Source organism: Neodiprion virginianus, chromosome 3 (genome assembly GCF_021901495.1).
Source record: "Neodiprion virginianus isolate iyNeoVirg1 chromosome 3, iyNeoVirg1.1, whole genome shotgun sequence".
In the NCBI taxonomy this organism is placed as follows: Eukaryota; Metazoa; Arthropoda; class Insecta; order Hymenoptera; family Diprionidae; genus Neodiprion; species Neodiprion virginianus.
The window spans coordinates 37,946,553-37,972,235 of record NC_060879.1 but is presented as its reverse complement, the minus strand read 5'-3'; the positions used below and the strand labels follow the sequence as shown (position 1 = coordinate 37,972,235).

Genomic DNA, 25,683 nt, shown 5'->3' with positions numbered 1-25,683 from the left:
CGATGAGGTCTCGAAAGAGAGCGCGAGACGTAAGGTGAGCTTGACGCGTTTCTACCGTGCAGATTTCCCGAAAGAAAAGCCGTGGGAAAATAACATCTGTCTCACGTCCGCGTGTCAATTGGAGTGCAGCGTGTGACGTAACATACGGAGCTAACACACCGGGAGGGACACAGACACAGCAGCAAGCATGTCGCATGCCGATGTGAATGTATGTACGTACATCGACGAGCCTTGAAAGTCGAGGATTATACCGACTTGGCACTCAGGAATGGTTTTCCCGTTTCATTTGGCAGCTGCCTAGAGGGGAGAAACGCTCGAGGCGAGTTCCTCGCTCGTGTTTACAACTTCGGTCAGTACGTTTTCAAACGTCAGTTGCGTTGGAACGAATCGAGGAAGCGGAGTCGGTTTGAAAAGCCACTTCGTTATCATCGTGTTCACGGACTCGATGAATCGTGCACCAAGCGACTTTCGCAAACCGTAGTTCGGTGCTAACAGAGGAAATTGACAAGCACTAAACCGTGCAAACATACCGAACATCAAAAGTTCCGCAACTGATTGTGTGACTCGCGCAAACGGTCGGACGATAAGGAGATAACGCGTACACTTAGTGCGGACACGTTGCGAAATGGGGAAATTCGAGCTCCGAGTTATTCTGAAAACGGCAAACTACAGTTGCCTTCTGCAATCGTGAAAGTGAACACCGCCTGTCAGACCTCTGCGACTACTTGCGGGGTAATTATATACAATTAAACTAATTGCCGAAAAGCCAGATCTGGTTAAACAACAGCTGTTACATAGTGAACGGTATCGCAATTGCTGTAAATCAAAAAAAAAAAAAACAGATACGTCAGAAAACAGTTGGAAAGTGCCGCTTAGCTGACAGTTCGGAATTATAATCGTGATTTACGGTACGTTATACGTACATCAAAGTTGAAGTGCGTCATTGACATATCTCGCGGCCGCAAACGTCGTCGTTAGTCGCGTTAACTTATCGTTACCGGTATACGCATTCAATCCGCGCCACTGCCTCGCCGAGGTTCAGAAACAGCCAGACGATGCTGCAATCACGGATGACGAACCAATCGAAGAAAAACTTTTCAGATGACCCCGGGGTCCAGATCGATTCGGGGTTCTTGTCGGGCCAGAACATCACCGTCCTGCAATCGGAGCAGGAACAACCTGCCGATCTCAGGCTCCACGCCGATCGGGAACACTCCGAGGTCTCGTCCTGGAAGATCCAGCCCGACGTAGATATGAGAGTCGACAGCGGGATCGTCGAGGCTGGTCTGAGCGATACCATGAGCCAACTCACCTTGACACACGTGACGATAAACCACCTCAGAGGAAAGGTTCAGGCCGAACCAACCGACCAATTGGCCCCGGTTACCGGTCGCAGATTTTCGCATCATTCTTCGCCGGTTGACGAAGACTCCTACCTTGAACAAGCCCAGCAGCTTTGGAAGCTCTACTACTCGCAGGACGAGGATGGCGACACGTAAGTCTTAATCGATTGGTACTCTAACTCCCGCTGATTCGTCATCGTCAAAAGACCGCATCGATCATTCGAATCCTTGCTTGTCCTCTTTTCTTTTTCTTTTTTTTCCTGTTTGACTTTGATCATTTCTTAACGAGCTATTTACCTGTTACGATATTATATATTTTGGACGTGCTAAGACTGCGTTGTGTACAAAAAGTCTACCATTGCCTACATGCTTAGTGATCGTTATGCGCGTCGTGTGAGTCATGAAAAACATTACTACCTACGGTAATGATCTCATAAGGATCACTTCGAAGCGGATCGTCCGATCACCTTGAGACATTCCTTTTGTTTTTCGAACAGTTGTTTGTTCGATACGTTGGCCTTTCTCGGTGTTGAAAATTTCATTCCCATAATGCTTTTTAACCTGGTAGAGGAAACAGATGCGCATGCTACTTTATGATCCCGGAATTCCTCGAGTGATTTGTAGTTTGTTCTTGAAACGAGGATACCATCGTAATGGATCATTTATAAAACGATCTTCAGCCAGCGTAGCGGATTCCATTCTTCCGCATGGGACCCGAGCGTATAGTGACCGTAATTTTGGACGGAAATATTCGATTCAAAGATGTTTCTCAGTTTCGAAGGTCCTCTCGAAATAGCTGAGGCATGATGTATCCGCGGGCTGGGATCTACTCACGAATTTAGTACGGAGATCGGGTATATTGGTCATTTTTCGAGGCGTGTTTAACGTTCGGGATCCAAGATTGAACATTTTTGAACGACAAAAGGGAAAATTCAAGCTCAATTTGTCCATTGCATTTCCAGGAAAGCATTTCTGATAGCTAAATTGCACAATTGTATAGTGTATTCATTTCCCTTTCCTTATACACGCCAACGTCGCATGCCGGATTAATTAATAGTCAGAAATGTATAATTGCGGTGGCAAATTTTCAACCCACGTCAATAGAAAACCACAGATTAGGTAGCGGTAAACTTTTTTGAACGCTAATACGCAACCAATGTCCTGGTTGAGAAAGTTTTTTCCCTCAACTTTCAATATCTCTTGACAAATGACCGCAGTTCCGAGTAAAACAAACATTTTCACGACTATGAGTATTTTAAAAAATAAAGAAGGAAACGATTAAAAAGGATTCCTGGTCAAACCCATGAGTAATTCGTCGACCCTCGATGTGTTAATAACGAACAAACTGGTCATAACCCAAGTGGCGGCGGTCAAAAATACCATCCACAGATCTCTGTATCAACCGGTGGTTCGATATCTGAATTCCAATACTTGACTCGCTGATTATAGATCCTATAGTTCGGCATTTAAGATTAGCTCTATCATCCTTCGCCGTCATCTCCGAGGCCAGATCAGTGAAATACGGGTGTGGTAAAAATAGCTAACACAGTTATCAAACATCCAGTTAACCACAGCCCGCCTTGCGCCGTGTGTTATCATCGACGATTGATGACGTTAAAAGCAAACGATCCTTCAAATCCATATCAGAAACGTCGTCTCGCTCGGCATCGAACAAAGAGTCTTAAGTAAATGAAAATAATTTTTTCAACAGACAGCTACACATCGCCATCGTCCAGGGTTTCCACGAGGTCGCAATGAGCCTGATAAGAATGTCGCCTCATCCCTCGCTCTTCGACTGCTTGAACAGCAAGCGCCAGGCGCCGTTGCACCTCGCTGTTTACACCCACCAGCCGAGCATAGTGAGGCGACTAATTTTGGCGGGAGCCGATGCGAGCCTCAGAAATTCAGACGGAAACACGGCGCTCCATCTCGCCGCAGCATCCGGGGACTTGGCCTGCGCCAGGGCGCTGACCGAGCCGATATCGTCCTGCGAAAGGATGTACCTGACGCCCGGAAGGCAGGCGCCAGCGATCCCTCAGGACCTCGAGCAGCGGAATTACGAAGGTCAGTAAACCGAAGCGTCGCTATTCTTTTCTCGATTCCGTCAAATCCCGTGAGGGAACAGCTGATAAATTTTTGCAAATCGCAATATCTTGGCACTTTGATACGCGGGCACTTGGACGACGCGAATCGCGGAACCGCGATGAAGCGGCGTGACCGTCGTGTCTGATTTATTCCGTCAAAACGAAATCGGTAATTGTGTTGATCGCAGATTTGCTCCGGCATCGGCGTCGGTCTCTTTTTCTCGCTTCGCCGACCGATCGTTGCACCTGTAAAAGGCAGGAAGCGTATCCGGTTAGGAATTTAATCGGCCATCCTCTTCTCCGGGATTTGTTGCATCGCAAATATCTCTCCCCCTCCCCCCTCCCCCCCGCCCCTCGTTTAATTCTGACCTCAAGTCGAAGCAGAAGCAGATGTGTTTGACATTCAGGAATACCTGCCAGGCTATTTGCGCACCGCTGCGTTCTCGACTCGGGAAACCCCACAGTGGCGACAAACTTGGGGGATCCCTGTAACGATTTGCAAATAAAATTGAAAAAAAAAAAAAAAAAAAAAAAAAAAACGTTCCGCGGCCTGATAACGGGAACGGAGGATCGATCCTCAAGGCAGCTTGGAGTTTCCCGGGAGGATTTTGCAATCCCGCATCGATCGTCGTCCCGTGTTGTGAAAAGCCTATTTCTAATCCCAGGTGGATACACGACTTTTCCGAAATATCTGTCGACGGTTTAAAATACGAAAGACAACCGTCTCGGTATGATAAAACGGTTGTTTAAAAATGAAATTTTATGTAGGGCAGCTACGCCGCTGTTGGTGGCAAACTCATCGCGAGCCGGTTAAGTTTAGCCCGCAGGTTTTGATCGGGACAAGGATAGTTCAACTCGCGGCATCCCGTTGGAGCTTATACCACGGAGCTGACTCACGGCAGCTTCCTAGTTCTATCTATATCCTGCTCAGGCATGTGACTTGGCCACCTCTCAATTCCTGGCTTTTCAAACACGTTCGAACGGATTTACCTCGGCGTCTCCCGCGTTCTGTTGTTTAAAAATAATGGTACTTTTTCATACGGGTATTAGGCGAAGCGTGATTGGCGATAAATTTTGTTTCTATTCAATAGGTAGGTGCAAATTGGCGACCCAGATAATCACCGGCCCTATTCTCGTCCGGTCAAGGCGCCGCGGAAGGATTTGCCAACCGAGAAATACCCGCGGTGACTCTAATTCCTGATTCGCCAATTGCAATTTACACATCGCACAGAGGCGTACGGACAATTCGACGCTCGCGTCCTTCACCTGACATTGTTTTTCGCGATCCATCCAACAATAGAAACGCTACACGCTCGCCTCTGCCAACTCGGTGCAAATACGCGAACGGAAGGCCTCGTCCTCGGGGCGGCCCACTTTCGAAAAACGACCAAACACGGCCCTCGCTTTTCGGTTATGCAACGATCGAGATACAAAAGAGAGAATGATTGGCTGTGAAGTAACTCTTGGAGAGAAACCCCGCGCGACTATGTTCTGTTGTACGAATTCGTTACTGCCTACTTATCATGGATGCCTAATCGTTGTGTGCACCGCTGCACTATACCGACTAGACGGTATTATGATCGCGGTTTTTCCTCAAGCTTCAGAAGCGGAGCTACCTAATTTGTGTTTGTCATGTGCATGGAATGGGCGATGTCGACTTACCGCTGTCTCATAGACGAGAATTGTTAACGCCCGTATAGATAAAAGGAAAACAATATCGCGAAACGATTCGAGGAGTAAGAATTTAATTGCACATGCACGCGTGTAAGCGTGACTAGTGACGCGGTTTTGCTGATATTCCGTACGTGTCCGCGTGACGCAGCGGCATTTTTTCTCTTCTAATCAACTTCTTTGCATACGTGTCGCACGTTTCGAACCGACGCATTTTTAGGGACTATGACCCTGCAGTTCGTGTTGTAAAAGAAGATGATTCAACAAACCCGTGCGATTGTTTCGAAATAGTTGAGTGACGTGAGCACTTCGGTTTGCGGTTGAAAAGAAATACGCGAATGCGATGAGTTTTTCTCGTGGTATCGTTGTACGGATGGTGTATACATACATGGAGTTTATCCCGCGGAGAAACGATCCAACTAAAACAACCAAAAAGTCCGGAATCCAAAGGTCACAGAAATTAAAAAAAAAAAAACAGGTGGGGGAAAAAGATGTCACTCGTGAGTCAGTCAGGAAAGGCTTTTCTCGACCGAATAAGAATCACCATCACTTCTCGGAAGTGCACCGATCTTCACAATTGCTATAACTGTCGTTCAGTTTTCATTTGGTTTACTTATCATTCTTATTTCTTGGAAAAGCAAAGTAGGTACACCGATGATGATATAAACGCATGTCCACACCGTTTCTGGACTCTACGTGTGTGCAATGATCACAGGGATTAACCGTTTGTAACATTTTTTAAACATTGGCTTTTGTTTGTAATAATAAAGCAGAATCCCGCGGCGCCATTCGTCTCCGAGAAATCTTATCTCGGATACCATAAACCGAGAACAGTTTCATTCGCGTTAAATCTTACTTATATATACGTTACACGTGTAACGTTTCAGCAATCGTGAAATTTCACCATTACGATGGTGAAATTTAGAAATCCATATAATTCCAACTTCGAACCACACTCGATCCTGAATCGAAAGAAGTTTAGCACAGCGTTGAACGTTCCTTTTTCTCTTATTTACAGGAGAAACCTGCCTCCACGCTGCAGTCGTCGCAGGAAATACGGAAGTCGTACGATTGCTGATCAGCGTCGGTGCGGATCTCGAGGCTAAGGAGAGGCTGGGAGGAAGGACAGCTCTTCACCTGGCCATCGAATGCCGGAGAAAAGGTGTCACCAGCTTACTGTTGCAAGAGTGTAATCCCCAGCTGGACGCCCTGACCTACGGAGGTGTTACCGCGTACGAAATCGCAGCCGCATGGGACACGCAGTTGGCAAAGGAACTCGGAAGGAGACTCGGTGCGACGAGTTCGCGCACCGCGGATTTCAAGAACAACGACAAGCTTGCAAAAATTCCCCAACTCTGGCAGAGTGTCGGATTACGTGCCTAGGCGAGACGTGAAATTTCAATTCGCGTTTCATCCATTTTCCGTCGAACATACCCAAACCGACGAAGCCGATGATCAAGAGTAAATAAACGAACGGGCGATTCAATGGAACAACCGAAGTTTATCCGACCAAGCGAATCGCGTCCTGTGCAAAAGGATAAAGAAAACGGGAGCTGGATGTCACAATTTGCTGCATGTACGACGCACCAGCGTGACTTGTAACCTTCAGGTTCGAGATGACGGATGAAGAAACGTTTTCCGGTATAACCACGGAGTATTGATTCTTGGGGTGAGATAAAGAAAAAAAAAAAAGAACAAAAAATAGAGAAACGATGGATGATCCGAGGAACGTGCAGCGATGCCCGATTCTCACCGATATTGTATATTGGACGTGTTGATGTATATATTATAGATAGGTATATGAGCTATATGAACATGTACACTGGTTACAATTAGTTAAAAATTTTCATGTATATATATATACTATATATATATATACTTAAAAAATATTTTATATTTATATTTACATGTTACATATACGTGTATATTTGAACATAGGTATATGTTATATTATGTACGTATGGATGTACATGACGGAGACTGTGAATGGGACGACTTCTCACGTCGACTTATGTATTAATAATTTTCTTAATTATACCAGAATCGCAAATTAGACTGTAACAGTGGTGAAGAAATAGCCCAACGAAGAAGAAAAAAAAAAAATACCCCGCATGTGTAAATATCGTCATTCCTTGTTAAAACTGCATGTGTAAACGTGCCGTCGTTGCGAATCGCGAGTAAGTGACAGGATAATGTCAATGTCATTCTCGTGATAAAATTAGCGTTTATACATTTTAATATAAAAAATAAACCAACGATTATAAACCAAGAGACAAGCTGACGTTGTCACTTTTCTTTCCTTCTGTACGTTGAAGAGATAATTTATAACGTATAAATTTATTAGACACGCTGTCGTCCGAGCATAGAGATGCGGTGAAACAGCTTCATGAACATCGCCTGGCCGGAAGAGAAAATCATCTACTTTCCAACGGTGAAACGGTCTCTAGCAAAGTATCGTCACGTACGCAATAACTTGTTGAGACTGCAAATTTAGGTTTTCTAAGCGAATTCCAACGTGCCCGATTGTCGAGGTCGAACCATACGATGACTCGATGCCAGTCAGAATAAATCAGAAATGATTCGCGTTGTTGCTATTCGGAATCAACCGTGAGGTTGTGGTCTGACAATGCTGTTCTTCATCAAACCGCGGACGTGATTCTATAAACTTAACTGTGTATCCTTCTTTTATATGCACATTCGCTTTGAATACATTTTCCTCTTTTGCTCTCTTCTCAAAGAGAGCCCGCAGAAAGTTTGGTGAATCACTTAGAAAACATATATACTGACAACCTTCGTGCCGTTCTCAGGAAGAATTGGGTGTTCCCGATGTAACCGAACTTACGCGTTATTCCTAGTAGATAAACGCCGCTAAGTTGTAAACGATGAAAGGGGTATGTCCGGTATTTTTTTTTAATCACTTTCGAAGGTACTTCGTTGAACGCTGTGTGCGGATATTCGGGAATTCCCAACGTAAAGTCTGAAAGAGGGTCACGCCCAGGAATTGACTTTGACAAATGGGGAAAATGTAAATTCAGTCGTACTTTAATAATGATTCTTGGAGGGCCTTAGTTTTGGAGAGTCAATTAAAAAAAATCTAAACTTCCGTCTCTTTGAAACTCGTGTTAGTTTGTTAATCATCAGCAGTGAATTAAAGTCATACAGAAACGGAGGACGGTTTTTTGTTGAAAACAATAAGTCGGAGACCCTAGAAATAGTCATCAAAGCAACACTAAATGCCTTTCACAAAGATTGAACCTTAATTCGCATTACGGTTCTTTATTTTTGTTAACATTCCGAAAGTATATTACGTCTGTCAGAAAACCATCAGGGTGAAACGTGACGGCATCCGTGTTTTCCCAACTTAAAGTTATCTCATACTGGTCTGTTTAAATCATTCTTCGATAGTATCCACTTAACGAGTTCTTCATTAATTCATTCCCGGAACCAAGACTGGAAAGTTCGATAACGCTTAAGTGATCCCGATTAAGGAGCCGTCCATAAACTATGTCACCACTTTTCAACTTATTTAGACAACCCTAGATTTTAATCCGACTCCCTAAAGTAACGTTACGTTTTCGACGCAAGTTTTATTTTCAAATTCAAATAACATCAATAATAAAACCTTGTCAGAAAAATTAAAATTTCTCATTTTCGAAAGGTAACGTTACTTCGGAGCCCCCCCCCCCCCCCCCCCCCCACAAACCGGTAACTTAATTTGTGGATCACTTTCAGCTGTAAATTTTTTTCGGATCCAACAAGTCTGCCTCTGTTTCTCTCTCTGCACACTAAGCGATTTCCACGAAGCGTTTATCCATATGGATGGGAATAAAAGTTGTCTCAGATTGTTCTGGCATAGATGAACCGAAAACTGGTATTCGCCGGATCAACTTAGCGCCGCAGCACACATCAGGGTATATTCGCGAAGGCAGTGCGAGGGGTATATATATTTCCATCTCATAGAGACACGTCGCAGACGTTCGCCAGCGGTCTTTTATCACTGTTTGTTCTTTTTTGGGGAAGTTTGCTCTACTCCTCATTCTCTACTTTAGGCTTTGCCGGATTAGTCACGTGGATAAGGTGCCGTACCTACAAGTCCCCGGTATGTATATTTGGCCGAAGTCCCAGCGTGCCTTGGACGATGCGTGTGCATCTCGGCGTCTGGGAAGAACGTCTTTCCCCTGCACGCTTTATCTCTACGTGCTTATTGTATTTATATCCGTACGCTTGTACAAGCACACGGTTTTTCGTTGCCTATAAATACCTGCCACCGTTTTATTTGCTCCAAATGCCTACGCGTGCAGTAGACCGAGTTTAACTTGAAGTTACGCATGAGGTCCGAACTCCAGACCTCTGCGTCATCGTCTGATCCCGGATTTTTATCAAAATTCCGGAATTTCGTCTAATGAAATTATTCGGATACTGACTTGCATTAGGTTCGTGAAACCGTTATGACAACGATGCTCCAACAACAAGCGCACCGGAACTTGATGCGAAAATTTGGCAAGTATCGAGATCCTGGTTGAGCTACGTACATGGGAATATGGATGACTGGATGTGAGGCAATTTCAAAAAGAATGTCAAAAGTAGAGCCCGCTGATGGTGCATTTGTATCGATATTGCGGTCGTACGACCTTTCGCGTATTACGCAACACGAATAATGCGAGCGAACACGGCAAAACCGTTCCGAGAAACTCATGAATAATTAGAATTATTGATGCTGTAAGTTTTGTGCCTTCAACGTGTCGCGTTAACTGTGTAATATAATTTTTAACGCTTGTAACGACGGGTCTTTACGGCCTGTGAGGAAACAGTGGATGATGTATAATTAATCGCACTCGTCAATATGATACGAAACTTTCTTCTTATCAACTTCAGATCTCGACAATATCCGCAGTGCAGCGTTCAATTACCTTGCCCGGACAACAACAAAAGGTATAAAAATAAATGGAGAAAGAAGCTTCTGGCAATGAACCCTGCCGCCTGCGAGTAGATGATACGCGTATAATTCGAAGCAGATTTACCGCCGGAGAGATCGAAGACGCGTACCTTTATTATACAGCCATTGTAATTTATACACCTTTCTTTCCGCAGTTCTCGATCACGAGCTTGCGGCTGCGGCTTTTCGCTTCGTGAGGCTCTCTAGAATCGCAGCCAGCGCGTTCGTTGTACACGGTTCGAGGTTCCATTCGGTGGGACTGGGATTCCCCAGTAGCCCCTGGGAATTCCAACGCAGGCGCGTTGAAAATGCCGCCTCTAGAACTGACGATGAGTTGGACAGTACGGTATACGTGTAAAACCAGTTTCAACGATACAGGCGGCTGACAAAAAGTTCTTATGCGTATACCGGCCGTAAAAGGAGAAATCATTGGGTCGAGAGAGGGCCTAGATCGCGGATATCGCTATCAGCTGATCGATTAACGCATGCATAACATCCTACGAATACGGCGACTGACGAAGTAAATTTCTGTTTAAAATTTATCCCCTCCTATTTGACCGCAAAATATCGAGGGACAACGGATTGCGGTTCTGGTATAATATCTCCGATGCAGACTATTCGGCTGTTAGCGCGCCATTGCTATGTGGAGCAATTCGGTCAGTGGGGAATTAAGCTGACGTGCTTCAGGGCGATAATCGAGTGATCAGGAATTTTTACCGATAATAGAAGCCGGTGACGTCGCATGTTATGCTTGTCACGTATATGTAACGTACTATAGTACAGACCTACCCACGAAGTAGGTGCATGAGGAAATAGTTTGAATTGGGTACAAGGTATAGAGCGAGTATAAAACCGTCGAGTGATTTCGCGTAAATCGAGAGACGGGAATTTATTACATCCTTTCCAAAAATGGAGGTGCTTTTGTTTTCGGCGTGAGGCGCTTACGGTCAGCAGATGCATTCTGCTTGCCTTTCATAACATACGTAACTTTTAATACAATAACAAAGCGGAAAAACCGCACAACACGTTGGAGTTTTCGATGACGAAATGCGTTAGACGGTTCCACGTTTCCGTGAATTTCTCCTCGCATCTGTAATATATTTATTGTAACTCTTCATTTGACTCCGGTAAACTATTTTCACTTTCGCGTATGACGCGCGATAACGCCGTGAAAGACGAGTCTGTCGGTGCATACATGAGGCATCTGCCGAAATTATATGCACAGAGCCGTTCTCGACGTTAATAAATACGACGAGCTTAACGCTAAAGAATTACAATATACTTTCTCACCGCGGTACGGAATAACATCCGGTCAATTATAATTATAGCTCTGTAATGCGCGAAAATAAACGGGCCTTCGTGTTTGTACGAAATTAGCATGAACCGTTGGAGGGTCGAAAGCTGATATACCTGAATATGTTAGAGTAATTTATCGGTAGACATGAAATATGGATACATGAAAGTTGCGCAAATGACCCGATGACAAACACTTTTTGACAACATTAAAGTCCAGCATTGTGTCATCGGAATGAGTACAAGAATTTTGTAGAGATGCCATTAGTGAACGTTAAATTCTGTCATTGCGTACAGGATGTTTCTGGAAATTCTTGTGAGTTTTTCCTTTAGGTGTATCGGTATGAAGACAGAGGTGGGGCTAAAATGTAGACGGGCTAGAAAATAGAATGGTCGCAATATCGAATTTGTAAGAAGCTGAAAATTTGTTTCACAGAATTTTAACCAGTAGAAAGTTGAAATATAGTAAAGTCAAAACGTGAAAAGGTTTAAAGTATGGGAAACCAATACATGGAATCGTGACACTTCTAGATTTGAAACTCTATGAAATAAATGTTGATATTTTTCAAAATTCACTGTTGTGACTCTTCCATTTTCTGATATTTGTCTCGATTTTTACCCCCACTCTATTATCTGTAATTCCTCCACGTCTTAAATTGTCTTCACAATTATTAGATAGAGGCAAACTGTATATATAATTTGTACGGGAAAACTGTGCTACATACCATGGTACCTCGGAAAATATACAGCCACAAAAGAAAGGTAGCGATTGATTTACAGTCAATCGTGACCTGACATACGAGCTGAATAAATCTAGTTACAAATTCAGATGGCACAGCACTGCCTGAACGGTGAGAGGGATTAATACGTTTAGTTCACATTTTATTTTTGACCTGACGTAACATTTCGTGACAAGTCAAACGGTAAACCGTACATCAGAAATCATTAACGAATAACAACACCACATTCCAATCTGATTATTTCTTTCCTGAACGCGAGAATTTTTTTTTTCCTTTGAACGTATACAATCATTTTAAAACATCTTAGAGATTAGATATGAAAATCTGTTTGAAATGATAGAATAAACTTTTGTTAATCATAGTCTGTTTATTTTTCAGAATTGGCATGAGAATGAGAGAACTGCAATGAAACGTTATTAAATCACGCGCGTCAGGGACATCAGTCGGTACTGTTATTTGCGGTCGGTAAGACTGCTCCATCGAGGAACGCGTGAACGATGGTAACCCGGCCATAATGGCTACCGAGTGCTCTACTCAAGGATGTGCTAAATCATCGCTATTTTGCGCATGTTCTGGTTCGTTCGATGGGCGCACGGCGCCAGCGGCGGTCCCTCGTATGCCAAACAAGAATACTTCCAGAGCTTTCTGCCTAAATCGTCGAAGCATTCGAAGCGGCACACAGGGAAAGAGTCAGACAGTTTTGATCGACGCGAGCGAACCTTGAGCGCACGGAATTCACCGGCGTAATGGAAAAGGTAAAGTAAATAATTACGAGCGTAATTAATTTCCCAAAATTGCACAATCCGATCATTCGTAAATGTTTTCAAGGATACCTCTTCATTTTTCGCCGTAATTTCTCCGACGCACAAGATATATAACTACGCTCTCCGTCCTCACGATGCACGCGTTCGGGCTACGTCGTCGACCGTTGAAGCTCACGCGGCTTTGCAATCATTCCATTGTTACAAACGTTTTGTTTATTCCGCAATTTGTTTATCCGTTCCTTTGTCGATCGGCTAAATAGTCATTCACGTTGTCGCTGCGAATAAATTTATCCAAAAGCTCTCCGTTTTCCCGTATTTTTGCGACTGTTATTTGATAAAACGGTGATAGCATGACCATTACCGTGGTAAAAATGCTACTCCTACGTCAGTTTTGAACAACATTTTGTATTTTTTTCACTCCTGACAATAACCTCTGCAATGTTTGATTATCGCTCTAGGTGTCAGCACTGAAAGACAAAGGCAACGCCGCGCTGCAAGAAGGTAAATACGATGAAGCGGTCAAGTATTACACTGAGGCAATCGCCTTGGACGGTAGCAACCACGTATTGTATAGCAACAGATCGGCGGCTTATGCCAAAGCTGAAAAGTACGAGCAGGCGCTAGAGGATGCTGCAAAAACAGTAGAGCTAAAGCCTGACTGGGTTAAGGGCTACTCCAGAAAGGGTAGCGCCCTCGCGTACCTGGGTAGATTGGACGAATCGATAAAGGCTTACGAAGAGGGTCTCAAATTAGACCCTGATAATCAGCAGTTGAGGGAGGGCTTGTCCGAAGTGCAGGCGCAGAGGAGTGACGCAAATCCCTTCAACGCCCCAGATATTTTCGTAAAATTGCGCAGCGATCCAAGGACTAGAGCGTACCTCGATGACCCCGAGTATGTCAAACTGATCCAGGAGCTCAGAAGTAACCCCAGGGTTCTAGGCGCTAGGTTGCAAGATAATCGAGTACTTACGACCTTGAGCGTACTTCTTGGACTGAATCCTGGAGACATGGACGAGCCTATGGATGTCGACCCTCCAAAGCCTACGAGAGAGACTTCGCAGCCTACACAGGAAGCAAAACCCGAGAAAAAAGAGGATGAGAATCTTCCTGAAGAGAAGAAGGCGGCTAAACGAGAAAAAGAGTTGGGAAACGAAGCATATAAGAAGAAAAACTTCGAGGCCGCCTTGGAACATTATAATAAAGCCATCGAGCTTGACCCTACGGATATTACGTATCGAAACAATGTCGCAGCAGTTTACTTTGAGCAAAAAGAGTACCAAAAATGTATAGAACAATGCGAACAGGCCATTGAAGTTGGTCGGGAAAATAGGGCGGATTTTAAACTTATAGCAAAGGCGTTCACTCGAATTGGGAATGCCTATAAGAAATTAGAGAATTGGAAACAGGCTAAAGTTTATTACGAAAAATCTATGTCCGAGCACAGAACACCCGAGATTAAAACCCTTCTGTCCGATATCGATAAGAAAATTAAGGAGCAGGAGAGAAAAGCTTATATTGACCCGATCAAAGCTGAGGAAGAAAAAGAACTTGGCAACCAAAAGTTTAAGGACGGAGATTACGTCGGAGCAGTAAAACACTACTCAGAAGCCATTTTGAGAAACCCTGATGAGCCAAAATATTACAGTAACAGAGCAGCCTGTTATACTAAACTTGTAGCTTTTGACTTGGGGCTAAAAGACTGTGAGAAGTGCGTAGAAATTGACCCAAAATTCATCAAGGGATGGATAAGAAAGGGTAAAATCCTCCAAGGAATGCAGCAGCAAGGAAAAGCTCTGTCCGCTTATCAGAAAGCATTAGAAATAGACCCATCCAATAGCGAAGCGCTGGATGGCTACCGGTCCTGTACCGTCGCTGTTAGCTCCAATCCCGAGGAAGTCAGAAAGAGAGCCATGGCTGACCCGGAGGTTCAGAACATCCTCAGAGATCCTGCGATGCGTTTGATTCTTGAGCAAATGCAGAGCGATCCAAAAGCACTCCAAGAGTAAGTTTATTGTTATTTGCATAACCCATAGTTAATGATCTCAATTAATCTGGTTCAGAAAAGATGAATGTAGTGTAGAATCACGCTTCTTTCGATGACAGCTATACACCTTGCTGAAGGTATACCATAGTACAAAATTCTCATGCGTAATTCTGTGATAATTTAGTTCATTTTAGTAATTCTTTCTTTAATCCTTTGCAGCCATCTGAAAAATCCTGACATTGCGGCAAAAATACAAAAGCTTCTTGAATCCGGACTTGTAGCAATACATTGAAAAAGACAGGGGAATGGAACAGCCAACAATATCTATAAGAATTTACCAGCTGTACCCGCCTTAGAAGATAACAACGTAATACAATATAACATTCTATCATCGCTGTGTTCCTTCATTACGATGAAGACGGCTTTACATTTAGTTAATGATACGTTAATTTTACAATTTTTATCGTATTCTACATACAATTGGGTGAATGAGGTTTTCGACTCCAGCGAGTGCTTGCCTTTGCTGTTTTGTCTATTATATTGTATTGTGATGCGATTTGCTAGTCAAATCGGTCAAATACCTTTTCTCGATTTTTCAGAAAAATCTGCAAATACGAATTACGAATTTCCCAATGTCTGAAATTGGACAAGTTTTTTGTATCGGTAAATAATTGAGCTAAAAGGAATAATAAATATTGTCGCATTGTACTTTACTACGAATAGTTTTATTTACTATATTGCTGAATTCGTTCCAAAGTTTACATATTTCCGTGTATAAATTATGTACCCCAAGATGGTACCATGCTGTCTATGAATTGTAATTTTACTTATCTCTTTCAAGTATTCATGTATTTATTTTATTATTCTTTTCAACTTCATTGCATGATTCTTCGTCTTCTCCACGTAAACTCGCAAGTGGTAGACTTATTATATGTTGATGAGAATGCATACAAGCAATCTATCGGGTGACGACTAACCAAATGATGAGTAAGGATATTACAGGAAAGAGAAAAGGAAGAAATAAATAAGTAATCATGTGAAAAAAGGAAAATATACTATGAAATAGTTCATAACGTATCTAATAATAAAAATAAGGTAAAAAAATTTTAATTTACTAGTCCCTGAAGGCAAGTTCTGTAACGCATACGCTACATTTGGCATTAACATCCGATTCCTCGATCACCTGAATACATGTTGCGAGGGGAGAGAAAAAGTGTTGTGTTTCATGATAATCGAGGAATCAGGTGTAAATACCAGACACTAATAATATGTGAAACGTGATCTTTCCACATTTTAACATGAAACTTCAACAGGAAAAGCCATCATATTCATCGTCGTATGTGACCATTTTTTTATTTTTAGGCAAATATTGATTGCGATACTTTATCTTGAATTGTGCTGAAAAGTAAAGTACAACCGCTTATTATTTATTCCAATAAAGATAATAAATATAAATACATAATGTAAACGTACTACATGCATATATAACAACATTATCTATATCTATTGATAATTAAAATATTGTATACACATATTTTTTCTTATTATGCCTCTGATCTTGTAAATACGTTGCATTGTGTTGTCAAAATATAGCATAGGCAAAAATAGCATGCAATTGCCAAAAATAAATGCAGAAATTGCGTTCTCTCTGCAGAGTTGATCTTACGGTATGACGTCCCATTTCGGAGTTTCGGGGGACCCGTTAGTGCAGCAAGGCGGGCGATAAGGCCCTGAATACCTTATCATCATCTTTACATACATGCCCTACCAATTGGAATCATCCTGAAACGCTGTCGATGAATTTACAAAACAAGGTCAACCCGACCGAGATAAAACAGTGATTTCTTGCATGCCTAAAACGTGCGGAAACTTTTTGCGAGCATGGCAATTTCCTCGATTTCCTCCTCGACACAAAATATCAGTCCTTGACCAAAGGCTATCAAAGACGGTTACCCTAATGGGGTATTCGTGCGATGATGGGATTGCGTGTTGAACGCCTCCCGCCGATAAAGAAGCTACCGTATCGTTTTAAACACGGCTTCTCAACGCCTCAGGCCCACTTACCTGCCGATCAATGGTCACGAAAATATGCCCCTGGGATAACAGCCCAAGTTTTTTCGTCAACCTCGTAATTATCAGTGACGTTGAACACCCAGAGAATGCCTACATAAATCAATCGGACCAGTCAATCAGTTTCCCGTTTCACAACGGAGTCGCCAGACATCGTCGAGATCCGCGAACGACTAGCTGCTGCAGCTGCATGCAGCTGCTGCAGTAGCTGCAAAAGCTGAATGCGGTTTGCGGGGAGGGCCTGAAGCAAGCGCAACCCGTGCGGATATTCGATTAGCCAGAGAAGAGCCGAATGAGATGTGAAAAGGGGGGATTCGATCGCGTTGTAATGAGAATTGGTGCGAGCGCGGCGCACACGCGATTGCCGAGTGACGTGCGTCGGCGGTGCGCGCGTGTCGTCGACCGTTGGGTTAGTGGTTGGGATCGCCTCTGTTCTCGGTCACCGGGGGCGCCGGTAGCTCTGGCTATGGCTCTGCCTGTTTGAGCCTTCGAGCAGCGGCGGCGGCAGCATCAGCAGGCAGTCGAGGCAGTGACGCGCGTCGCCCGTAAACACGGCCGCCATAATGCTATGCGACATCATGGACGGTGGTGTGTAAACATTAGTGACAAATAACGTGCTCAAAAATGTGAATCGTTTCCCGAACTTCCGTTTCAGCAACGCGGGTGTTTAATCGTGCGTGTCGGCCAGTACTCCACAGCGCGCACCAGTCTCGCCGAACTCGGCCAGCAATTACGACCGTCGTCTTGCTCGATACCGCGGGTTAATCTTGTGCTTGTGCCCCTTGCGAGCCTGCTAGCCTCGCGAGGAGTAGTCGGTTCGTTCCTTCGACCGAGAGAGCCTAGCGCCGTCCACTGCATGCATGCCCACATTGGCGTGGGGCAGCGGCGACTGATTTCACACAATATCGGCCAGTCTGACGGACGGGGAGCGAATTCCGCCGATAGCCGAGGCGCATCGTATCGCCTACCTGCCTCGCTCGATGCGCACGAGAGTTTAGATCGATTCCGGGGGATTATCGAGCCTGCGTCGATCCTCGTTACGAAATATACGCATATACACGAAGTGAGTGATTTTATTCCTCGGCGTTGTTTTGTTTCGCATCCTTCTTTTTTCTTTTTTTCTATTTTTTGTTTGATTCTTCTCATTTCAATATTACTTTACCTTCGCCGCAACGTACTTAACTTTGCGTTTACTTTTGCAATTTTTCTCACTATTCGCTTCTTCTTACATTCTTCTTCTTTTTATTTTCAATCGCCCTTAAAGCAGGGGATCGTCGGATCCTGAGGAGAACGTTGGGAGATTTACACTACGAGTAACCGCCAACAAACAACAAACGCTCGCCGCACGCACTCTGACTCGTTGCAATTGACAGTGACGTATCTTTACTCGAGGTGCTTCTTGGAACCCCGTCCTTTCGCCAACTTAATCGTCGAAGGAGAAAAACCAGCAACTCGCATTCGCGGAGAGAACGTGAGTAAATGTTACATGTCACGAATTGCCACACAACTCGATTCATTCATACATTCGTTCTCTTACGTAGAATATTCCACAGGGTTGTCGTTGTTGTTGTTTTTTTTTTTTTTCTTTCTCCGTCGAAGTGTAAATTAATTTCAATTTTTCGTCCCAACAAGTTTCTAAGTGCTATCACTTTCACCCTGCAACGTATATAATATGTATCTGAACAATGAAACGATGCAAATTACATTGGTATACATCTCGAAACTAATTACCGATTTCCGAATGCTAAGAAAAAATATCCACGTCCCTCGATCGGATAATTCCAATATGAATTTTAAAGCCTGTCACTGGTTTTTTCAATTTGTGTCTTACGCTTTTTCATGTTTATTTATTATCGCTGACCAAATCTTTTTCCTCCGAGATCTGACCGTCTTGACCCACGATTTCACCCTGCACGCGGTACAGATTAGGTATGGAATAATTAATTGATTAACCAATTAAGAAACAGTTTCTTTTTCTGTGATTCGATAATTTTATTGTTTACTTTTCAATTTTCACACACGTACCGAAGTATACACGCGAATAACTCGTTACCGCGATTTATCAAACGTACACAACATCCGTGTAATTGGTTTTTTTATAATACGTAAAATTAAGTTTCTTTATCGTTCGCAACAGTCTGCCACTATTATATGTACATTACATGTATAAGTATGTATAATTTACAGAACAGCGAGAGACGGAGAGAAAGAGAAAAAGAGACTCGCGCGACGGATCAAAGAGGGGTGAGGGTAGGGCGGCGATCGCAATAATAATAGAATAAATAAAGAAATTCGATTGAAAGAAATATTCTCGGAACTGTAGTGCCGCTCTGCTCTGCTCTGCCACTTGCCCTGGGTAGTGATTATATATATAATATATATAAAATATATATATATATATATATAGACACTTACACACGTATGCATATACATATATGTACCGTGGTGGTGCAGCAATGGAGAAGGAAGGAAGGAAAAACTGATCGACGAACACGTGTTAATTCGTATACGAAAGCAGCGGGAGTTCGTTTTCAAGTCTCATTTAAGCCGCGTTGTATTACACGCAATAGGGTTCAGACCCCATAGCTGTATGGCGTAAAGTTACGGGGGCGACGAGCGAGTCGTTTATATCACTTTCGCGTTTTTGTTTTTTTTATTTTTTTTATTTATTTTTTTGTTTCATTCAAAGAAGATTGCATTTGCAACCGTGCAACGCGCTCTGTATCGAAATTCCTACAGGTATCCATTAACGAATCGCCGTTCGTAGATGTACAGAGTTTGGGATTTCTTTTGCTCTATATTTCGAACGATCGGTCGAATTATTATAGTCGCAACATCCTGTCCGCGTGTAATAATAATACCAGGTGGGTGAGAGAGAAAAAATTCTTGCAGGCGTGAGTCGTCTGGCGCAGTTTTGCGAAAATTTTTCATTTCAGTACAATTTGTTGGAAAGTTGCAAAGCAATATGACGCGTCGAAGGTGAACAGTCGTGTTCCACGTAACGGCACGGCCGAAACTCTGAATGACCGAACGTAATGAATGACGTACGTGTACATGTATTTATACGTTTGTACATATACGCATGCGTTTGTTAATTGCTTTTTCTGTTCTCGTATTATGTTTTATCAATATATTCTTATTATTGCCCATTTATCATCGTCATTTGATTTCGTTGAAGTGCTCGGCAAGTGCAATGACTCACTGTAAGCGGAAAAACGGCAACTGATAGGAAGGGTGAACGAGCACGTTGCTACGCCCGCCCCTTGCCCGCCAACCTTATACTCTACTCTACTCTCTTATTATACGCTCCTCTAACACACTGCGCGTGTAATTTCGCGCCGTTTTTTTTACTACCGCGCCACGTCAGTTACTCTATTCACGTACATATGTACGTACATACGTTCCTCTTACGCATATTACACGTAACACGAACACGCGCGGAAAGGCGCACGCGTATCTATCCAACGCTTTGCATTAAACCCTGTTTCATTAAATTCTGCGTATAAAATATAGTGGATTCTGCAGACCGCGCGGTGCTACGCGGAGTTCGCAAACGGCGCGCAGAGCGTAAGATCCATACTTTGAACCTCCACGAAATTACGTACTTCAGTTGGAACGTATAAAACATATAATGTATATAATTCTAATTTGGTGTAAAGAATAAAAATAGATCACAGGTGGATCAAAAGTTTATCACCGCGTCGGAGAAAAAAAAAAATCTATTATTCTTACCGCCGACTATATAATTGTTTAGTTATAGGCTACTTTTCTGTTTGGGTATATAATCACGTTAAAAAGCCGTTGTAAAATTTTTATTTCAAATCCTTCAAAACTAGTTTCTTCAATTCTACGGATCGCCACTAAATTGCGGACAACTTTTGGTAAATATGTACTGCACATTCTACGATCTTTTTCGGGTGTTCGGTTTGCAATGTAAATATTACACATATCACGCAAATATATTTATATGAATATATGTATTTATTTGTAAAAGAAATGCTGACGGTTAGCCAAACGATTAATCACGATCGCCTGCAGATGTTTACTCAACTGCGTCACCAAAAAACACTCATATAATATGAGACAATAGAACACTCATAGACTATTATTGTTATTATTACTATCATCTGTGAACGAATCGAACGGTAGATATCTGAAAAAATTGCCAGGTCTTCGGAGTTACGAGAATCTTAATTAACGGCTTGCCAACATAATGCGCTGGAGACACAATGAATAACCATCGAGGTATTGAGTGTTCGCAGAAACTTTGAAATTCTGGCATTCGTTCAACCTGTTCCGCAGGGTTTCATTACCTGAGAACGCTCGACGACCCTTCTTCCACCTGACTGACCCGTAACTAATTTGAACCCTGCAATCCCCATCAGCTGGCTATTGTTTTTCCGTAGTTCAAATATTTTTGCAAGATCGTGTCAACCAATGAATTGAATTGTAGTATTTTATGAACAGACGATGATTATAGATGAACACATATTAGAGTTAAGAAATTATCTTTCAACCGAATATGTGACTGATGTAAACAAAATTTATTTGTTTTGTGACGCTTAAACTAAACATATAAAATCTAACCGCGGTGATTTATGTCCAACTTCGATATCTCTAAAACTGGTATCGTGGCGGATTATGGAGGAAAGATGAAAAAATTCTGTTAATTTCTCTAAAGAATTTTTATACCAACGAACAATGCACCAGCAATCGAATTGAACGAAAAAAAATAAAAATTCCGTTTCGTTTTCAGGTGGAAGGTGGAGACGGAGGAGGTCTTAATACTCGCGAACAGGATTCAAACCCCGGAATCGACGACCGTTTTGAAAATATTCTGAGCCAGTAATAAATCGCGATGGACGACGAGGAGGGTTCGTCGAGTTCGGGTCCGATGTCGTCCCTGAACAGTTTGTTCTCGTTCACGAGTCCGGCGGTAAAGAAACTGCTGGGATGGAAGCAGGGCGACGAGGAGGAAAAGTGGGCCGAGAAGGCGGTCGACTCGCTTGTGAAAAAACTGAAGAAACGAAAGGGCGCGATCGAGGAACTCGAGCGAGCTCTGAGCTGCCCTGGGACGCCGAGCAAGTGTGTGACGATACCTCGGAGTCTGGACGGTCGGCTCCAAGTCTCGCACCGGAAGGGTCTGCCGCACGTAATCTACTGTCGCGTGTGGCGGTGGCCGGATCTTCAGTCGCACCACGAGCTCAAGCCCCTCGAGCTCTGCCAGTACCCCTTCTCGGCGAAGCAGAAGGAGGTCTGCATCAACCCGTACCACTACAAACGCGTCGAGAGTCCGGTTCTCCCGCCCGTTCTGGTCCCCCGACACTCCGAGTTTGCCCCGGGCCACTCGCTCCTTCCCTTCCAGCAGCTTCCGGAGCCGACAATGCCGCACAACGTCTCCTACTCCTCGAGCGGCTTCAACTCGGGGACAGGCGTCGGCGTGAACCCGACGTCCCCGCTCTCCTCCGTCGGCTCGGTGCCTAGTCCGGGCAGCACGACATCGCCGAACCCGCAGAGCCCTTACGGTAGTAACGGCCTGCCGGAAACACCACCGCCGGCTTATTCCCCTCCGGAAGACGGCTCGCAACACGGACAGTCGCCGCCTCCTGACGCCACGGCGATGGATACGGGTGGCTCCGCCGAGGTAGCACCCGTTTCGTACCAGGAGCCACCCTATTGGGCATCGATAGCCTACTACGAGCTGAACTGCAGAGTCGGGGAGGTCTTCCACTGCCAGTCGCACTCCGTTATCGTCGACGGATTCACCAATCCCAGTAACAATTCGGATCGGTTTTGCCTTGGGCAGTTGTCGAATGTAAACAGAAATTCGACCATAGAGAACACCAGGAGGCACATAGGAAAGGGGGTTCACCTCTACTACGTAGGCGGTGAGGTGTACGCCGAGTGTCTATCCGATTCGGCCATTTTTGTACAGTCCAGGAATTGTAATCACCATCACGGATTTCATCCCAGCACCGTATGCAAAATACCACCGGGATGCTCGTTGAAGATATTCAACAATCAGGAGTTCGCGCAGCTACTCTCGCAGAGCGTTAATCACGGATTTGAGGCCGTCTATGAGTTGACCAAAATGTGCACTATTAGGTGGGCCGAGAAGACCTGTTCTACCTATTTTGTTTTTATTAGTAGCAGAAAAACCCCACTTTCAATAATTCCAGTCGAGCTCACAATCTCAACTTGAATTCTTATTTTTAGGATGTCTTTCGTCAAGGGTTGGGGCGCTGAATACCATCGCCAAGATGTCACCTCGACTCCGTGCTGGATTGAAGCGCATCTTCACGGCCCTCTTCAGTGGCTAGATAAAGTTTTAACTCAAATGGGTTCACCCCACAACGCGATAAGTTCCGTGTCGTAGACGTTATTGGAAACTTGTCGTTCGCGTGCGTTCGATGAAGCAATCGCATGCGTATGCGGTCAGAGAAATGCCGCCGAGACTTCCGTCATCCTTAGAAATTTATTTTCCAAATACCCCCAAGCGATAGAGAGAAACTAATGATGATCCTCCAATGAGTACGTGGTGTAACGGAAGTAGAAAAAAAGAAGAAAACACAGATCAATGACGCGCCAATGAGTAATTGAAATTAACTTTACGATTTTATTGAATTATATAGTATATATGATAATGCATAAGATATATAAAAAGAGAAACAATGATGATAATAAAAATAATAATAATAACAATAACAACAATAATAATAAAAGTAAATAGAAGAAATAAATGAATTTAAAATGCGTATTTGGCATTTGTCAAAGGGCGTTTTACCGTCGCAAAATTTGTTCATCGTCAATTGTATATAGAGAGGGTATTAACTACAGTGGATAGATAATCATTCACACTTCTATATCTATGCATACATTTCATACACGTTAAAAATGATCCCAACTGTACACACCGATTGAAATTCGCTGGTCAAATTTGTATCAGGGTGTAAAAGAAAAGAGTAAACATGACGTAGTACAATTTATTTTGTCCATTATAGAAATATTACTGTTTTGAAAATTTCTGAGCTTGGGTAACCTGGGGATTTTTTTTTTTCTTTTCAAATCCATTTAAGTTTCTGGTCCAAGATTATTTATGAATACTTATTTTATTACTGCCCGGAATAACGCCGCGTTTTCGTATTTTTGTGCACATTACTTCAATAAATACTTTTTATCTATTCTTTTCAAGCTGACTACGTTCATTTTACGTTTTTATATCTGTTTCGTACTACAAGAAAAAAATCACAACTTCATTGCATTTAATATACAGTAGAAGACAGTTTCTGCGAACTTGATTGATTCCGCGCTAAACAATCAACCGATTCTTGTAAATGAATAGTATATTGATCAATACTGATTTGCTTGGCATCTTTGCACAGAGTTTTTATCCAGACAATTTGCTGACAGAGATTTGCTGCACCTTTTGTGCCTCGTAAGCACTATACTCTGTTTTCGATATCTACGTTTGAAAGCTTTGTCTCTTCAATATCTCATCTGTTGTGGTCAGAGGTCTTCACCATAGTGCTACTCACTCACTCACTCGTAAGATTTATGTAACTGACTATGAAAATTGAAACAATGATCGACTATTTTGACTTTCGAATTAACCATTCGACTAAAACCCTTCCCTCGCTACAAGGTAAATAATTCGCCACGATGAAATTTATTAATTTTTTATCAGTGTTTGTCAATCCTTTTAAACACCATAGGTACTTTGATCCATATTCCATGATGTTGTGCATATCTGAATGTTCTTACGACTATTCAGTTGTGAGTAATTTCTATTAGTTTGTAAGTTACGCACAACTGTACACGGCTATTCAACAGATCAAAATTACACTTTCGATCATGTCAAGATGTGATTTGAATACAACTGCAAAAATTATAACGCGATTAATTTAGGCGAGGGTTGATTCTTTTTTTAAACAATCTTGATTCTACCCTGACAACATTCATATGTGTATAAAACATTTAGAGAAAAGACAAGATATGAACAATAATAAATAAGTGAAATAACGCATAGTTTGCATCGATAAAATTTGTCTCTATGTAATAACCATAAACTCTGCCTAATACGATAAAGATTACGTTAATTATGCACGGGCCAAAATTTGCCATACAAAGAAAGTGTTGTTGTTATCAAGTGGTGTAAAAATTTAGTTATTCAGAAATTTTTATCCGGTTAATATTTCTGTACGGTCGCATCATTTCGTCTAGCCATATTGCTTACAGATCATGTGAACAATGGTATACATTTGTGCTTCGTAAGGATTTCTCATTTTGGTGTGTCATTTAATCGCTTTATTCGCTAAAGAATACATTGAACAAAGAAAGTAAAGAGTAAAATCTAAAAATGGTCCTAGTAAAAACGAATGAAAGTACGTACCGAATAAGAATTATTTTCATTATTACTGTTATCAATATCGAAAAAAAACGATATACAGATATTATTATTATTATTCCTAAGTAATTGGACATCTACAAAAAAAAAAAAAAAAAAAAACAAAAAGAAAGAAAGAAAGAAAGAAAAAGGAGTGTACAGCATCGGAGGAGATACTTACAATTATTACTATTAATATTACTGCATTAGGTTACGGTATACGGTAAGGTAAATTATGCACCTTATGTAAAAACTATATTATAATAGAATAAGGAATGATATTTTTTAATGCAATTTGTGTCTTATGAATTATGATATTTTATTCTATATACAGCGATGCGGAACGCGACATAGATTATATGTATACTTGAATATATATATATATATATATATATATATATATATATATACAGTA

General features: G+C 42.6%; 3 protein-coding genes and 1 long non-coding RNA gene across 5 annotated transcripts; 3 read left to right on the top strand and 1 right to left on the bottom strand.

The window, feature by feature from the left end:
* Positions 1-299: 299 nt before the first annotated feature.
* LOC124301126 (NF-kappa-B inhibitor cactus-like) lies at positions 300-7,369 on the top strand. The gene is made up of 3 exons (XM_046755848.1): positions 300-1,495; positions 3,055-3,407; positions 6,117-7,369. Exons 1-3 carry the CDS (start codon positions 1,056-1,058, stop codon positions 6,479-6,481), a joined length of 1,158 nt encoding a protein of 385 aa, XP_046611804.1. The 5' UTR covers positions 300-1,055; the 3' UTR covers positions 6,482-7,369.
* Positions 7,370-12,671: 5,302 nt separating this feature from the next.
* LOC124301120 (stress-induced-phosphoprotein 1) lies at positions 12,672-15,832 on the top strand. Its single transcript, XM_046755838.1, has 3 exons — positions 12,672-12,822; positions 13,290-14,833; positions 15,035-15,832. Exons 1-3 carry the CDS (start codon positions 12,814-12,816, stop codon positions 15,105-15,107), a joined length of 1,626 nt encoding a protein of 541 aa, XP_046611794.1. The 5' UTR covers positions 12,672-12,813; the 3' UTR covers positions 15,108-15,832.
* LOC124301139 (uncharacterized) lies at positions 15,717-17,075 on the bottom strand. Its single transcript, XR_006907407.1, has 2 exons — positions 16,880-17,075; positions 15,717-16,597 (listed from the first exon to the last, which is right to left on the bottom strand). It is a non-coding gene; the product is annotated as an uncharacterized LOC124301139 (long non-coding RNA).
* Positions 17,069-25,377, top strand: LOC124301123 (protein mothers against dpp). Of its 2 annotated transcripts, none has more exons than XM_046755844.1 (4): positions 17,069-17,948; positions 18,153-18,356; positions 21,642-22,990; positions 23,102-25,377. In XM_046755844.1, the coding sequence occupies exons 3-4, from the start codon at positions 21,744-21,746 to the stop codon at positions 23,259-23,261; spliced, it is 1,407 nt and encodes a 468-aa protein (XP_046611800.1). In that variant the 5' UTR covers positions 17,069-17,948; positions 18,153-18,356; positions 21,642-21,743; the 3' UTR covers positions 23,262-25,377. The 2 variants fall into 2 exon arrangements, with proteins under 2 accessions (XP_046611800.1, XP_046611799.1); XM_046755843.1 differs by having other exon boundaries at positions 18,150-18,356.
* Positions 25,378-25,683: the final 306 nt, after the last annotated feature.